The following is an 18,730-nucleotide window of genomic DNA, read 5'->3' on the forward strand; positions in this document are numbered from 1 at the left end:
TTTACACTTTCTAACATTGATAGCCATTATCATCTTCCTCCACTTTCAGCCTGTTCAAATCACCCTGCAAATGCCTGTATATCAGTAGCATCTCTGATTGTTCTGCCTATCTTTGTATCATCACCAAATGATCTCCTGTCACCCCCTTTCCAATATCCTTAACATTTATATAATAAACAACAGTGGTCCAAGGACTGATCCCTGGGGTACATCACTGCTCATCTTAAATCTGGCAAATTCACATCTCTCATATATCATTTTCTGTCAATTCCTGTCTGTCAGCTATCCACTTATACAAGATAGTAGTTCATATTCCAATCCCATATTCTCCAGTTCAGTGTTTCTCAAACGGTGGTCCACGGACCTCACAGGTGGTCCGCAGGCAGACTTAAATTAATTAAATAAATATATACTTTTTAATTATCCAAACAAAACAAATTAAAATTGAATAAGTAAAAATTATTGAAATCAAATGGAGCCTTCAAAAATCCAACAAATAGCGTCAGAATGCTCAAAGGCAGAAGCAATAAAACTATTGTTTTTCACTTCACCCTTCTTTTATTATTCATCATTCTGCTGCTAAATTTGTAGATGCAGAATGACAAATAATAAAAGAGGAGAAAGTGAAAAACAGTATAGTTTTATTGCTTTGCCTTCCCTTGCTGTTTTGCCAGATTTGAAGTAAACATGTGTTATCAACATTTCAACCAATTGCTTATTGTGTATAGATTTTTATTATTGAAGGTTTCCTTCAACCAAGGCTCAATATATCTTCAGAAGTGATACTTGAACAAAGTGTGTCGTGAGTTAACTCCAGTATTTGTATATTTATATATTTTTCGGAAATGTTTTTTTAATATTGGAAAAGTGGCTTAGAACTAGGACTTTGAAAAGAAGAGCAAATGGAACTGGTAATGCTAACCCTAATTGTAATACACATGTTGTAACGGCTAGTAAATCTGATACTATTAAAGTAGAAGAAATAAGCAGTTCAAAGAAAAAAATGCAGTAGGAAATATAACAGTTCATATTTGGAATTCAGGTTTACTTGGTGTGGAGATGAAAGTGAACAGAAACCTCAAAGTGTTTTGTGTTATGAAGTGTTGTCGAATGAGTGCATGAAACCTGCAAAACTCCGACATTTAGAAACTGAACATTGTGATGTGAAAAATAAGCCAATTGAATTTTTTCAGCGACGCTTAGGGACATTAAATCATGGGAAAGATATAGTTTTGGCCATGGTTTCGATTAATATAGTTACACATATAGTTTCCATTAATAGCAAAGCACTGGAGGCATCCTGTCTCTTAAGTTTACACATAGCGAAAACAGGGACACCTCATTCTATCGGGGAAAATTTACTACTTCCAGCTATAAAAGATGTAGTAAAAATAATGTTTGGCAGCAAGTTACTAAAAGATGTTGATTTGAAGCTCAACCATCTCATTAAAAGGAGTTAATAACATAATTATATCATCTTATTTATTTGTTTAATAAAAATGTAAACTTTGTTCAATGATGATACACTTTTACTTGTTTACTTCCAATTTAATTAATTATGTTGTCATATCTTTCAAAACATGCTTTTAGATTTATTATGTTATAAATGGCACAGTTTTTCTGAAATGTTGGTAATTCCTACATAGGTTTTTTAAAAAAAATACAAAAAATCATAACGACGTATAGGGAAATAAAAAAAAATAGTATGTTTATTTTTGAAGTAAAACTTTAATTCCAACATTCTAAAATGTTATTTTTCTTGCTTTTCTGTTCCAAAATCGTCGATCACATTGTCGAAGTTTATTTCATCACTCAGTTGCTGTTTTATAGACAGTAAGGCAAGATTTCATAAACGCCAAAAAAGGTGCTGCCAGGGGCGACCCCCCCCCCCCCCAGCTACACCTCTGCAACATAGTAGTCCGCAGAATTGTTTTAGGCATTTTACTGGTCCTTGGGCTTGGAAAGTTTGAGAAATGCTGTGCAACAGCCTTTCATGTGGTATCTTATCAAATGCTTTAGCAAAGTACAAACAGTGTCATATATATCATATCATATGGTCATATATATTATATGGACAAGAAAAATATGTACAAAAAATTTTAAAAGAATGTCTTTCATCTTTAAACCACTGCCAATTTCAGGTAAAAGGAATCGATTATAATTATGCATAAGTATTATCAAGAAGTAGCTGAAAAGCAGTCTCATGTTCATGCATATTTTTCAGCAGGTCAGTTAATAATAATAAACAAATATGTTGTATATAATGAACACATATGCTGTATTTTCCTGTTATAGATAATGCACTCTTAATTTTTTTCTTATTGGCAATTTCAGGATGATGGAGGATGGACACCTCTTGTTTGGGCAGCAGAATATAATCATGTAGATGTTGTTCGGTTATTACTTGACAAAGGGGCAGATCCATGTTGTAGAGATAATGTAAGCTGACTTAAATTCTTAATTTAATATAATTTTGGGAAATTACATATTGCCTGCTGATTAAAATATACATTAATAAAATATATATAATTATTATTGTTTTATTCTTTTTAGGTACATTTTGCAAGAATAGCACCTTTTAAAATATTTATATTCACATGACATCAATTCTAGATCTTTCCAATCAAAGAATGTAATTCTGTCTTCAATATGAATCCCTACTAGAGCTATTTTGAATAAACATGAGTTAGCTGAGCTGATCTCATATGAACATCGTGGAAAATTTATATTCTGTGGAAAATTATATTCTGCTGTTGTTTCCTATTGCAGAATAGACAAGACAGAGAACATAGGCATTTAACAAACTTGTTGTCATTTTTCAGCAAAGTTTGTTGTATATTTGCAACAAAGTGTCTTGGGCACTTATTATTATTCCAAACAATCCAGCTCAGTCAATGTGCATGCATATTATAGGTTACAAACAGTAGTAAATAAACCGAGCCTTTGGAGTGGAGCCAAAAACAGCCCTGAATTTTCATTCTGATAATGAATGATATCACCCTTACAGTTCTGGTGTACCATTGTTGATTGAATTGACTAAACTGGTATCAGTATACTAACATTTCACAACAGTTTAGTATGTTATAAGTAGTGGCATGCTGAAACAAGCTCACATGTGAGCTGATTGTTAAATATTCTAGAATTTTGCGAGTCAGATGTTAAACTGGCAGTGGCTATAAATGAGGCAAGCGAGTATGAGAATGACTAAGTGCAAAATCTAGTGTCTCAAAAAAAATATTGAATAAGGTAGTCAATTCAGGAAGTAAAGGTGGATGTGGGCCTAAAGGGATGCTGCAGTTTCTATATATTAATGTCAAAAGTATTCGTGAACAAGAGGGAGGAATTTGGGGCATTGGTTAGTGCAACCTCATCAAAAGCTATAGGCATTAGTGAGACTTGGCTAACAGCAGGTGATGTAGTTACAGGTATAGAATGTGAAGAATTTAGTATTTTCAGGGAAGGTAGATAAGATAGGATGGGGGAGGGGTACTGCTGATGATAGAGAATGAACTGCAGCAAAAAAGAATAGGAGATAGGCAGGGGGTGGCTGTTCATTTGAAGCGTGTGAGATCAAGGCCAGTAAGACAAAATATACAGTTGGTTGTTGCTATAGACCAGAAGGTTTCATCTGTGGAAGATATGCATCAGTAAATTAGAATAATGAGTACAGGTTGAGTGATTATTTGGGGAACTTCAACAATGGAGATATTGACTGGAAAGAAGAAAGATCACATGGCAGGAAGGAAATGAAATTTATACATGTACTAAGAGGTAATTACTTAAGGCATCATGTGATAGAGGTGGACTAGGGGTCTGAGAGTATTGGACCTGGTCATAGGATCAGAAGAGCTATCCATAACCAAGGTGGTCACATTTTCTCTGATTTTTGAAAGTGACCAAGCAGTTTTGACTTGAGAGATTGTAAAACATGAGGAATATTCTGTCAAGAAGGGGTATATGTGGAACTAGAAGTCAGGTGATTATGACAAGCTAAGGAGGAAGCTTATTTATGTGCCATGGTATAAAACTGCAAGAGAAGGATGTTAGTAATGCATGGAAGATAGTTAAGGGTCATCTAGAGCAGTGCTTCCCAAACTTCTGGATGTCAGGGCCCCCTTTGCAAAAATTTAAATATTTCGCCTTTTGATTCTTTTCCCCTCGGAAACGAATCAAATATTACAAAAATCAAATGCATATATTACATTTTTTGCCTCTTACCGTTTGGTTCTGAAGACGATGCGGGCTGTTCTGGAAAACATGAAATACTGTCCCTTTTTGTTATGTTGAATTTTTTCTTGACAATTATTCATAAGACTATTACACTGTTTTTATATGTAACCTTTGTCAAGTAGCTTTATTTTATCCTCCTACATGTTTCGCCAATTCTTTCTATTGGCATCCTCAGGGAATACAAACTAGTAAGCTAAAATGAAGGTTACAGACTAGGTTATAACTGATGGTTCTAATTCATACAAAAAATTGGTATTGTGCGTGTCTCGTTAATGTGATTTATTCGTTATGGTTCATGATGCAGTTGTTATGAAAGTTCATTTCTTTGATGTTTAATGATCTGATAAAAGTTTTCCAAATTTCTGGTAAAATTAGACCTTGATTCTTGTTTAGGTTTTCAGTTTTATGGGTGACTGTAGCTGCTTCTTTAAAGGTTCTTGAATGGTAGTTATCTTCTATATATGGCATAAGGCTCTTATCCCACTCAATGTGATGGTTAGTAGAGGCAAAGTGGCATGAAAGGCCTGAAATATGTCTTGTCTGTTATTTCTGACATATCCTATGTGTTCTTTCTTTCTCGTTTCAAAGCTTCTAGAGGTCTGACCTACGTAACTAATACCACATGAGCAAGGTATATTATATACTCCAGAGTACTTGTAGAATGGGTGAGGATCTTTTGGTGATCTTAAAAATTTCCTAATAGTGTTGATTGGTTTGAATGCCACTCTTTTCTTCTAGAGAAAAAAATCTTAACCCAGATCATTCTAAAACTGAAAATTTGGTACAGTTTTGTAGATGACATCTTTATCATTTGGGATCATACGAAAGAAGAACTAATGAATTACCTCAACCAAATCAACAGTTTCCACAATACCATCAAATTCACATTAGAAATGAAAAAAGATAAAAACTGCCATTTCTTGACATTTTAATAAAGAAACAAACCAATAATAGTATCGACCTATCTGCATACAGAAAACCTACAAATACTGGACGTTACCTCCATTTCAACTCAGCTCATCACATAGCTCAGAAACTTAGCATTATCCATAGTCTCAAGAAAAGAGCTATACAGTATATGACAGACAAGGATGACCTACTAACGGAATTAACCACAATATCCAGAGAACTTTCTTTAAATGGTTACCCAAAAAGACTCTACAACAAGATTCTCTTTACTGATATACCACATCGACAACGTGATGACGTCCAATACATCAGTACAATTACGATTCCTTTTGTCAGCAACCTTTCCAAAAAATTAGCTAACCTTTTAAAACCACATAAGATCAGAGTGGCATTCAAACCAATCAACACTATTCGTAAATTTTTAAGATCACCAAAAGATCCTCACCCATTCTACAAGTACTCTGGAGTATATAATATACCTTGCTCATGTGGTATTAATTGCGTAGGTCAGACCTCTAGAAGCTTTGAAACGAGAAAGAAAGAACACATAGGATATGTCAGAAATAACAGACAAGACATTTCAGGCCTTTCATGCCACTTTGCCTCTACTAACCATCACATTGAGTGGGATAAGAGCCTTGTGCCATATATAGAAGATAACTACCATTCAAGAACCTTTAAAGAAGCAGCTACAGTCGCCCATAAAACTGAAAACCTAAACAAGAATCAAGGTCTAATTTTACCAGAAATTTGGAAAACTTTTATCAGATCATTAAACATCAAAGAAATGAACTTTCATAACAATTACGTCATGAACCATAATGAATAAATCATGTTAACGAGATGCACATTGTCACGCACAATACCAATTTTTTGTATGAATTAGAACCATCAGTTATAACCTAGTCTGTAACCTTCATTTTAGCTTACTAGTTTGTATTCTCTGAGGATGCCAATAGAAAGAATCGGCAAAACATGTAAGAGGATAAAATAAAGCTACTTGACAAAGATTATATATAAAAAAAGTGTAATAGACTGTCCCTTTTTTTTTTTTTTTTTTGAGTCTGTTTCTGCTTCTTCTGATTGTTCGCGGGATTTTTATTTTTTTCAGCCCCTTATCCATCTCAGGGTTAAATTTTTTAACGTAGAAGAGATCAAATAATATCACCACTTACCGATACTGACACACCATAGACTGATAACATGAAATTAGTGAATGTTACCTGAATAAGGGCATCCCTGGGCACCAGGAACAGTTTTCACTTTTGTGACTTTTCTCCCTTTACGGTAATTAAGCCTAATGCGAAACAGACAGCAAAGGCAGGTTATTAAAACGTGCATATGATTGGTGCAGTATTAACAAAAGATCGCGCAACCGAAAGATAAAAGCATAGCTGACCATTGAGTTGAAATGCTAACTCTCTTCAACCGAATTCCATATGTGAAACTGCCATAACATTCATTATATATATATATATATATATATATATATATATATATATTACTTAGTTTTAACACTTTTACGAATTTTAACATGTTTGGTTGAATTTTCTTGCTGCCTTGGGAAATCAAACTCACACACATCTAATTAATAACAATAGTTTTTAGTTAGATACTGTGTTTGCCCATGCAAAATATGGTTTTGTTTCAGTCTGAAACAAAACCATATTCATACAGAAACTATACAGCATAGTTTCTGTATGAGGGGACATATGATTCATTAATTAGTGTGTTTTTATCCCAGTTGTCTCTAATTGCACTTTGTTGAGAAATATGTTACACAGACTCCTCATACCTTATTCACTGACATAATAAAAGTACTTGTTTTTATTGCCTCTGCAGTATAGTGGCTGTTAGGGAGGGGTGTTGTTTACCAATGCAAGCGAGTTACTGTCTCTCCACATGAACTTGTTTAAGCTTTTTTTCATCTGTGAAGTATATGCAAAACTTTTATCGGTAACAGAAAACTAGCTCGGATGACAGTGACAATATAAAACGAGTTTTGATACGTATATAAAGTCAATATCAACAGTCCCTGATTATGAACGCGTGATGAAAGGGACAGGAAGATTTGGAGCTTCCCTGGAGAGCATTCGAAGTAAATACAATTAACCACTGCTTTGAAATGAAACATATGAATAAGCAATATTTACTAATATTCATTAAGCGCCGAAATATGCAGGAAGCAAAGTTTGTGAACCAACACCAATGTGTGAATTTTTCCATTAAAATATAAAAAAATAACAAAAAAGAAATAATAAATAATAAAAGTTAAATACATTTCTTTTAAAATAAAAAAAAATCTACTTAGTCTTAAAACATTTTAAATTTGTTTTCATTATATCACCCCCCCCCCACCCCCAACAAAACCTACGGCCCCCAAGGGGACCGTGGCCCACAGTTTGGGAAGCGCTGATCTAGAGGAAGCAATATTAAATTGTATACCTAAGGTAAGAAGGGTTAATCAGGTAGGAGTTAGATGGATGAGTATTATCATTAAGCATGCAAATTACACCTGCTGTGTAGTTTTCCGAAGAGAGTGCAGTCCAAAGAGAGGGAAGAAGGAAGGAGGCATTGACTAATGTCATTCACACTATTGTCTGACACCCATTGTCTGAGGCATAGGAATACTGGTAGATTCTGGGCAAGACAGTTTTTAGCTAGCTAATTAAAAAAAAACCCAGCACAATTCTTGTTATAAGTTAGCTGGTAGCATTAGTTGAAGCCTCAGTGACTTCATTGTGAATTGTTTCCCATGTGGTTCTGTTAATAAGCCTGGCCTCTAAGAAACAAGTCAGCATGTGCTTTTTCTTTTTTTTCCCCTTACATCATGTAAAATGATATTTTACATGATGTAATATGAATTTTTCGGGTCATTTTCATGCTTGTTTGTAAAAAGTAAATCAAGTACGTCTTCAAGAGTCATCCCCTAGAAGACGGTTGGCAATCATGTCATGGAACTTTTTTCTTTCTTTTGCTGCTCTGGAACATTTATGGTAATTCAAGCCAGTCCAGTCCTTAATGTCTTCAAACCACATTCTCCTAGATCTACCTTTCCCTCTTTTTCCATCCAGTTTTTCTCTTCTAATATTAATTTCTGAATGTCTTTTTGTCTATTTAGATGTCCAAAATATTTAAGTTTTCGTTCTTTAATGATTTTCATTAATGTTCTTTTCATTTTGCTTTCTTTAAAACATCTTCATTTTTCATTTTCTCTGTCCATGATATTTTCAACAGTCTACTGATGGTCCACATTTTCAAAGCTTCTAATTTTTTTCTCTGCTTCTTTATTTAGAGTCCAAGTTTCACTGTTGTAGAGAAGGCTTGACCAGATATAGCATTTTATTAATCTTTTTCTTGTGTCTATGTTAATGTCTCAGGATGTTAGAACAGTTTTCATATCAATAAAGGCTTTTCTTGCTATCTCTATTCTTCTTTTTATTTCTTTAAGGTAATTTCCTCCATCTGTAAACATTTGTCCCAAATATATAAAAAGACTGAACCAGTTCACTTTTCTTTTGGTTAACAGTTATATTTAGTTTCTTATTTATTGATTCTTTGATGTAATCACGTACTTTATTTTCTTCAATAAAGTACAACAATAAGTTTCTTCAATAAAGTGTACTTATAAAATTTTTTTTAATCTCCTATTCATGAAAGGTTGTAAACCTGTAGTGCATAGTACCTTGTGTGGGATAAAGAATTTTTGTGTGTGTCTGTGTTTTAAAATTTTTTTATTACACATTCTCGAAACCCTACTCCATACATGACATAACTTTTTCAAGCCACTTCAGACCTCCAATAAGCAGTAAAGGGGTGATGAATTCACACTGGATGATGAAATTCATTTCCACCTAAACAAAATCACAATCATCGCTGCTCAAAGCAGGATTTGAACCTGCAGCCTGTTGGTTGAAGAGTGTGTATATTAACCACTTAGCCAAATAAGCCAGCAATACTACTCAAAACAAAACATTTTTTTTTCACTGAAATACATGTAGTCTCAGATGTTCCCAACATCTGATTTTTATTTTCTAAATTTAGATTTTTAATTCCTAAATTGAAGTTCACACATAAAATATAAATACAGAATGAAAAGTTTAATTTTAATTAAAAAAAAAAAATACAGACAGCATATTAAAGACTTGATATTTTAATGACATTTTAGTAGCTTGGAGGAGGTTGGGGTGCTGCTGATGATATCTAGTGATAAGGAAATGAAGGTAGCAAAATTGAGCAAGATACACTACTTGGAAAGAAGTCAATGGACACCATAGTGTGAGGAACAAACAGCCACGACACCCACCTTAATAAGATGTAAAACCTCCTTTCACTGCAGCAGTTTTGTTGGACATACTTTTTCTATAAGTATACCAAAGTGATCAATGAGAAATTTGGACCATTCTTCCTCTAGGCACGTAATGAGGTCCTGGATTGTTGTGGGGCAGACATCTCTTAACCTCACCCGACACTCCAGTTCATCTCACAGATGTTCATTAGGAAAATGAGATCAGGGCTTTGTGGAGGCCAGTAAAGAGTGGTGACATTCATGTCCACAAACCACACAGTTGCAGCAGCCTTATGACACAGTGCATTGTCTTCCTGAAAGAGACAATGGTCAGTTCTGCAGAAAGACCATAAAGTAGGAAGCATTGTATTGTCCAGAATGTTCCTATACCTCTCAGAGTTCAGTGTTCATAGCACCACAAACAGAGGTCCAAGGCCAGACCAGGAAAAACAGGACCATACCATCTCACTGCCACCTCTGAATTTCATAGTTGGAATTATGCACTCTGGTAAGAGATGTTCACTGGTGCATCTACCACACCCATCCATCTGTTCAGTAGAGGGTGAGTGTGATTCGTTGCTCCAAAACACTGCTTTTCAAGCTTCCACATCCCACTGTCCACACCACTGAAGACAGTGCTGCATGTTGGTTTGGGTAATGTGGAGCTTCCATATTGCAGTCCTTCCATGGAAACTCATGTTGTGCCTCAGTTCTGAATGAGTGCAGATTTGTGTTCTAGGCCCAGAACTTTGCATTCAACACATCAGCTGACAAATGGCAGTTTTTACATATTATCTTTTGTAGCACCCTGCAGTCATGTTTGGTGAGTGTGTTGGATCATCCACTGTGGGTAGCACTTGCAGTTGATTCCCTGTGCTTCTGTCTCAGCAGTTATCACTAATTTTCGACCTGCAATGGCCCAATAAGGAAGGTATGGCAACTGGTATGCGTGATATATATCCTCCCTCAATGAGTCCTTGACTCCCTGAGGTCTCACATAATAATTATAATAATAATAATAAAAACACACACATGCTATATCCTCAGTCCTCTCAAATAGGGATACACCCAAAGATGACAAATTCTTTGGAATGATTTTGAAATTCTACACTGTTGTTATTAAAAACCAAGAAAAATCTAGGTATCTACAGAGATCCTGTTAAATCTTAGGAATTTTAAATATAAATTCAGCTGTAATCTTTCTGACTGCTACAAAGCAATGATGCAGCTATTTCGTACAAAAGCGCAAGTATGCCATGTATGTGCAACATTTTGCCACGTGCACAGGACTCTTTTAAATTACCAGAATCTTATCTGATACTTTATTTGAACGCTAGTGTTATTCATGTTCGAACTTCTACGAACAGGTTTTTTACACTCACAGAAACCCCTTGCAACAAGAATGAAACTGTCATGTTCATATAAGTATTCTGCTGTTGTTTGTTTTAGTATTTTTCATATTGGCAAAGCCTGCATTCAACCATAGATTATATGAGGGGATATTTCTAATAAGTTATAAGTTGCAATTCGGTGTAGATTTGTAAGATGTATATATTGACAGTACTAGATTATTAATTTCATCAATTTTAAATAAAATAATTAAGAAATCAAATTTATACTGCAAGGTTTAAAAGTAAATTCTCTTCATTCACTTGAAGCAACACAGAAAATACTATTAATATGTTTATTAAATGTATTCTTTTCTAAACATCATCATCAGTTCCTGATATTTACACTCAAGGGATGTTTCAGGCTACTATGACAGCACTAACATTTTGTTCTTCTAAGGCACTTTTGACTGAATCAATCCACCTAGACTTTAGTCTTCCTCTGTTTTCTTGCTGTCTTGGCATTAAACACCTGTTTTGCTAACCTTTCTTCTCCCTATTCTATTTAAGTGACCATACCAGCTTAAATTAGTACTGCTCACATATTCTTGAATGCAAACAATGTCAAGTTCCTTCCTAATGTCTTCATTTTTAATATGATTCTGTTTTTTCTAAACATATTATCTAAATATGTCTTTTGTAAAAATAAAATTTTACATCTTTAATATGCATACAGTTCACTATCACTTACACATGCTACTATAACAAATTTATTCACTATAACAAAAACAAAGTGTTCCTAATGAGAATCATTTGTACATACAGGTTGTCCCATAATTAGCTAGCTATTTCAGTGAAATGGGATGAATTTTTAAAAAACTCATGTTTAATACATGTTATAAATGTAAACATTTCTAAATTATTTCATAATTTTATCATCATCTCCTTTCAGAACCCTAACCCTAATAATGAATACACAAGAATGCACCTTTGTTGTAACATTCCATATCAAAGGAGGACAATCTAATGAAATCAGAGAAAGATTTACAAGAAATTTAAAAGAACTGGATCTGTACACGATGAGGTGGGAAGAGGATGCTCAAGGACAGCACATAATGGTATCGAATGAGGACGACAGTTGTTCAAGGATGAACCAACAACATTGGCTAGGGAAGCAGTCAAAGACTCATCATATCCAAGACAACAGTTCATAGAATCTTGTGTTCGACACTGGTGAAAAAGGCTTATGACATTCAGGTACTGCATTCCCTAAATGAAGAGGATTATCCAAGTCGAGCAGCAACGTGTGCAGAATTTCTGGATCAGATCGAAAATTGAGGTTTATTGGATAACATCTTATTCAGTGATGAGGCAACTCATCACTCTCGCGTGGAAAATCTCCATTTTCGATCTGATCCAGAAATTCTGCACACCTTGCTGCTCATTCATTCTTCCCATCTCGTGTACGGATCCAGTTCTTTTAAATTTGTTCACAAGTTCACAAATCGCTTTGTCTGTAGGATGGTTCTGTGAAATTTCCTTGTAAATCTTTCTCTGATTTCATTACATCGTACTTCTTTGATGCGGGATGCTACAACAAAGATGCGTTCTTGTATATTCATTATTAGGGTTAGGGTTCTGAAAGGAGATAAAAATAAAATTATGAAGTAATTTAGAAATTTTTATTTATAAAACATATTAAATATGATAAACATCAATAAACATGAGTTTTTAAAAAAACGTCATATTTCACTGAAATAGATAGCTAATTCTGGGACACCCTGTATGAAAGTCTTTTATTTGTATGTCCTTCTAATTAATTAAGTATGAACTTCCACACAGTTCCAAATATTTGGTTATACTAAATGTACAAACACTTGAAGGGCAGCAGCTTAATCATATACAAACAAGAAGTATCATCAACATCTAACCAATGGGCATGTAGGTTACTGTAACAGTACTACATGAGTAAGCTTACATTATTACTAACTTTCTATCAACAATCATGTCTATAATATAAAAAGAAGACCAATCACCAGTCGAAGGTGATTGGTCTTCTTTCCAAGTCTTTTTTTTTGCCATATGTGTCATCACACACTTAATTTGCTAAACTTTCCTTCCTGTTTTTAGTTCTATCAGATAAACTTTGACTTATGCCATATTAGATTAGTTCTACTCGCACATTCTTGAAGGCTAACAATTTCAAGTTCCCTATTAATATCATAAAATTTCATATTATTCTGCCATTGATGCTATCTATTCACTCCCCTGTTATTTCTTAGAATTTTCATATCTGTTGCCTGTGGTCTTTGATCAGCCGTTTTATTTCTAACTCAATTCATAGATCCATAAGCTTAAATTGGTTTGAATATTGCCTTGTGTACTCTTCTCTTTTTATAATTCTTTGATATGACTACCTGGACTATTGTTCACAGATTTGATCACCTGTGTTTCTTTGTGATGTGGAAATAGTGGAGAGAATCAGAGGTGAGTTACCAAAATGGTGAGTTGTTTTGTTTAATGCACCCTGTGAGGATAGACTAATGGTTTATGGACTATGAAGTTTATATGATAGATGTTAAAAAGGAAATATGATAAACATATAAGTTACTAAAGGATATTTTTAAATTGGTTTATAGATGGTAATGAAATATTTTCTGTATATGATCGGATGAGTGTGAATCAGAGTTTAACTAACCCTGGAGGTTGTATAAGTCCTCATGACATCATTAACAATGCCGTCAGGAACTAGATTTTTTGAGTGAATAGTATGAACAGAATGGATGGCCAGAGGTATCATGACTGCTCTTGTTGGTGAACGAGTTTTCCTTAAACCAGGCGTCGCCATCATTCTATACAAGGCAAGGGCCAATATATGATGAGTGGTAGCATCATGGGCTGCACGCTTTTAGAGAGAACTTAAATAAAAATTAACTCTGGGAGAACAATATAAAATACTTCATTGATTTAAATATAAGTTGTTAAATTAAATTTAATTACATATTTCTGGTTTTTTTACATGTAACACAACTTAATGAGAACACCGTGGACGTTCATGTGCGGCAACAAGTTCATCAAAGTCGATTTTCAATGATGATGACTATATTCGTAACAAACACTGAAGGTGTTCATCAGTCAGTCAGCTTCTATGTGACGATTTAACCGCCTCATAGTTGAGAAAGTGGATTCACATTTGTGTGTGTGTGTGCTTCCAAACATAGATGCAATTCTCAAGTTGAAATCACTCAATGCAGGATATTTTTCCCTGGGTACCAGTTTCCAAAAGCCAATGCCTATCGCCACCCTTGACTGGAAAAAGGGGTCACTTTGAAGGTCACACAACTCCAAATAGTATCATGCTGCTCTGAAATGGTGCATTTCATTGGGTTGTTAAATAACGTCAGATGTGGCCGCATGTCACTGAAGTCAGAAAATCGCTTACTGAATTGCTCCAAAAGTTGGTCTAACATTGGCACAGAAAACTTGAAGTCAATGTCATGGCTCCCCTCCATCAATTCCCTGCAGGAAGGGAAATGTACCAAGTTTCCTCTGATTAGGGTTAATTTAAAAACCTTCAGTCGACTTATTAGCCTATCTAGGTGTCCAACTAAATCTGAGATTGTTTGGTTATGTCCCTGTAACTTTACTTTGAGTTCATTCATGTGGTGTGTGATGTCTGTTAGAAAGGTGAGTAAGCTGTTAAAATGAGGATCACATAGTTTTGTGATAAGTTCTTTGTTTGTCTTCTCGTGTTCCTCTAAAAGCTGTTTTATTTCCTTTCTCATAGCAAAAAAACCGTTTCACACAGTTCACTCTGCTTAGCCAACATATACTTCTGTGTACAACACTAAATCGTCGTATTCTGCCTCCATTTCTGTTAAAAAAGAAAGAAACTTGTGGTGTGTCGAGGCCCGATTTCTGCCTTTAATTAGATTCACACACTTCATTACAGTTTTCATAATATCCTCTATCTCCAGAATTTTATCACACAGAGCCTCCTAATGTATAATGCTGTGCAATATGATTCCGACCTTCCTTAGTAAGCCAGCTACGCCTGTTTAAGTACCATGCATTGATTTGGCACCATCTGTCACAATAGCTGTGAGATTGTTGACATTTACAACCTTCATAACTGCATCATAAATGTCTTGACCTTCGGCTGTGTTATGCAATGACTCTAATGCTAGTAGCTCTTCATTAATAACAAAGTCTTTGGAAACAGTTCGAATGAAAATTAGAAGTTGAGCTGTATCTGTTATGTCAGTTGATTCATCCAGAGCCAATGAGAAGTAAGCTGAATCTGTAATAACATTTTAATTTATTTAATATGTGAGAACCTATTTCCTCGACTCTTTTTGTTACAGTTTGTTTTGATAGTGGGATGCTTTCAAACTCACTAGCAATTTTATCTCTCCCAAATGCACGTGCCATCTTTACAGAACAGTGTTTTACAAATTCACCATGAGATAATGATTTTTTTGCTTTTGTTATCTCTGCACTTACAACAAATGATGCCAAGGGTGAGCTTTTTTGTATTGATGTTGGTTTAGTAAAAATAGATTTCTGAGCACTAACCTTTCTCTTCAAATTACATACAATTTTAGTACGTACTTGTCCAATATTCATGGTATTTAGCGGTATGGTGTTGTATGTAGTGGCATTTGAGGTTATATTCCTTGTACACAGACAATACTTGAAAGCACACAAGGCAATGTGGTTTGTTGTCGTTATTGTTTATAAACAGAAATTCATTTTCCCATTTCTCCTGAAATAACCTGTTTTCTTCACAGATCTTACATTTCTTACTCATAGTACATAATGGCTGAAGTAACTAACCAGGGGACACAAACTGCAACAATAACACTGTTAATTGTGAAACTTTGAATCTGATCACTCTAACCAGAGCAGAGCAAGTGACTTTCAATGATGTGTTACTCTGGAGCGCATAGGAATCTACCACTCCCAATACTACAGCTCGCACAGAGAAGCAGTAGATTTTATAAATTGAGTAATCTTTTTAAAGCAATTTTGATTCCATGTTGAGAATATAGATTGTTTCCGTCATCACAAATAATGAATATAACTAGTATATTAATCAGAAAATCACGGTTGAAACTAATAGCTAAATTGATAATACATATAATTTAATATAGTTTATATCCTCCGCGGGCCGCACAAAATCACTTTATGGACCACATGCGGCCTGTGGGGCTGCTGTTGTTGGCCACCTATGCCTTAAACTATAAATAAAAAAGTATAGTGGGCCTTTCTTTTATTTCCATAGATGACAGTGTCTTATTAGCAGTCTACAGAAAGTAGCTTTGTCTCTTAAAGTGGTTTTTATCACCTTGCAATACATGTGGAGTTAAACAAATCACAGAAGCCATGTATATTGTTCATTTCCAATTAAAAATGATAAGGTATATCAGATTGAAAATTGAAGCTTATTCATATCATAATTAAATATATTATACATTTATATATTAAACTTTTTACTTTTGCAGGAAGAAAATGTATCTTTACACTGGTCAGCTTTCTCAGGAAATGTTGATATTTGTCAAAGTTTGTTGGATGTTGGGTGCAAGCTTGAAGCAGTTAATGAACATGGCGATACACCTTTGTAAGCTTATTTATGGTTCATTCAGTTAGAATATATAAAGAGATTTTGAAATATTTCTTAAATCTCCATTTGTAAGACTGCTAGAAAAACCGAAATCTTCATGTCCTTGATCTCACTAATATTGGAAATGTATCTGTTTTTATTAGTATAATTTAAAAAAAAAAAAATCTCATATAGGAACATTTTAGAAAATAACTCATTCTTAATGTAATATGAAGAACTCAGTATAAAGATATGTATAGTAACAGAAACAAAGAAACAAATAAATATATATACAAATATATAACAGAAGGGAAAAAAAGAAGAAAGAGCAAAGGCACGTATAATGACAATGATACATAAATCAGTGAAGAACAATATTGTAACTACTATAGAATAACATGTATGCTACAGTAAATAACTTTTTTTATGTAAATATTTTGTCTTATGTATTATAAGACATCATCAATACAACTAATGAACAACAATAGGAATTGAATTAAAAAAAAGTAATGCATATACTTAAATTGGAATCTCTCTAATCGATGTATACAGTCAAGTGTTCATGGATTAAAAACTACTGGGCTGAAATTAAAATACTTAAATGAAAATAAAAAAATATAGCAGATAAATTATTGAATACTGTTGAGGATAACAATTTTCCAAACTTTTGGCATAGTGTGACAATCATTTTGGTTAAGATTAGGTCTATGAAGTAAGGCTTCAGCACTTTCTTTATATAGCCGTTCTTGTTCATATGTGGATCTATATAGTAACTTGGCTTTTTTGCCATTGGATCCTGTGGTTAGCATTTTTGATTCCATGTTGTGCAAGGCCAGATTTGTAAGGTTTGACAAGGCAGATGTGGTCTTGATGTTCAGAGATATGTTTATTTATATATCTTCCTGTTTGTCCATAGTAAGACAAGGTACATGCTAGGTAGCATCGACTCACAATGCATCTTAAAAATATGGCATCATAAAATCTTTAGTATCCAGAGCGCACGATTTGTTCTTCTGAAGAATCCCTAAAACAAGAATTGGAAATTATCAAAGACAGCCTTACTAACAACCCCAAAAAATAATTAACAAATCTCCTACAAATCAACCCAGCCAAGAAGAAGCCTGCAGGACTCCTATTCCATATATTAAAGGCATCTCTGAATGTGTGGCAAAAATTATGATAAAATATCAACTCATTGCTACCTACAAACCCATCAACCAAATTCACAACTTGCTACCTCTCCCAAAAGACAAACTCTCACCAATGATGCTACCTGGCGTATACCAGGTTCCATGTTCGTGTAACTAGTCTTACTGTGGATAAACAAGAAGCTATATAAATAAACGTATCTATGAACATCAAGACCTCACCTACCTTATCAAACCTCACAAATTTGGCCTTGCATAACATGGAATCGAAAATGCTAACCAGAGGATCCAGTGACAAAACTCCAAGTTACTACATAGGTCCACATATAAACATGAACGGTTGTATAAAGAAAGTGCTGAAGCCTTACTTCATAAACCTAATCTTAACTGATGTGACTGTCTCATTATTCCAAAAGTTTGGGAAATTGTTATCGTCAACTGTATTGAATAATTTATCTGCTATATTTTTATTTTAATTTCAGCCCATTAGTTTTTAATCCACAAACACGCAACTGTATACCTAGAGGGATTCCAATTTAAGCATGTGCATTAGTTTTTTGAATTCTATTCCTATTGTTCGTTTATTGTACTGATGATGTCTTATGATACATGAGACAAAATATTTACATAATAAAAAGGTTATTTACTGTAGCATATGTGTTATTTTATTGTTATGAATACCTCACAGGTTTCACTATATATAAAAATAATTAACTATGGACTGAAAGACTAATATAAATTATACTTAAAACATTAGGAGGTCACAACAATAATCAGGACATATGCACCAAAAGAAGGTAAAGAAGAAGGCATTAAAACTGTTTATAAAGAACAAAAGAAAGTCATAGATAAAACAGACTGTTTGCTACTAGCAGGGGATTTAAATGCCAGAATAGGAAGCAGGAAATACAAAACAAACATAGGGAGATTTGGTCAAGATATATGTAATCAAAATGGACACAAACTATGTGATAATGAACTTGATATTTGAACATAGTGAAATTAAATAAATATACATGGTCAGCGAGGATGAAAGTTATTTATTGACTACACTATTTGCAAACTTTAAATTAGCTGAGTTATCTTATATGTAAGAACATACATATTGAGGTTCCTTTCTTTTAGCGTTGCATGGTGATCAGCATTCATTTTAGATTGGACTTTACACCCATGTTATAAATAACTATTTTAATTTCCCGACGTTTTGAGGTCATCATCTGGAGCA

At 34.1% G+C, this 18,730-nt stretch overlaps 1 protein-coding gene across 3 annotated transcripts in view; it reads left to right on the top strand.

Annotated features, from left to right (window-relative positions):
* LOC150103899 (uncharacterized) overlaps positions 1–18,730 on the top strand; it is a 426,738-nt gene that overhangs the window by 255,576 nt on the left and 152,432 nt on the right. For all 3 annotated transcript variants that reach the window (XM_090397172.1, XM_090397171.1, XM_090397173.1), the window contains exons 14-15: positions 2,335–2,439; positions 16,260–16,375. In XM_090397172.1, coding sequence (XP_090253298.1) covers positions 2,335–2,439; positions 16,260–16,375 — 221 coding nt within the window. The remainder of the gene's footprint in view (positions 1–2,334; positions 2,440–16,259; positions 16,376–18,730) is intronic.

This window comes from Typopeltis vanoorti, chromosome 8 (assembly GCF_054136105.1).
Source record: "Typopeltis vanoorti isolate ZY-2024b chromosome 8, IOZ_Tvanoo_1.0, whole genome shotgun sequence".
NCBI lineage: Eukaryota > Metazoa > Arthropoda > Arachnida > Uropygi > Thelyphonidae > Typopeltis > Typopeltis vanoorti.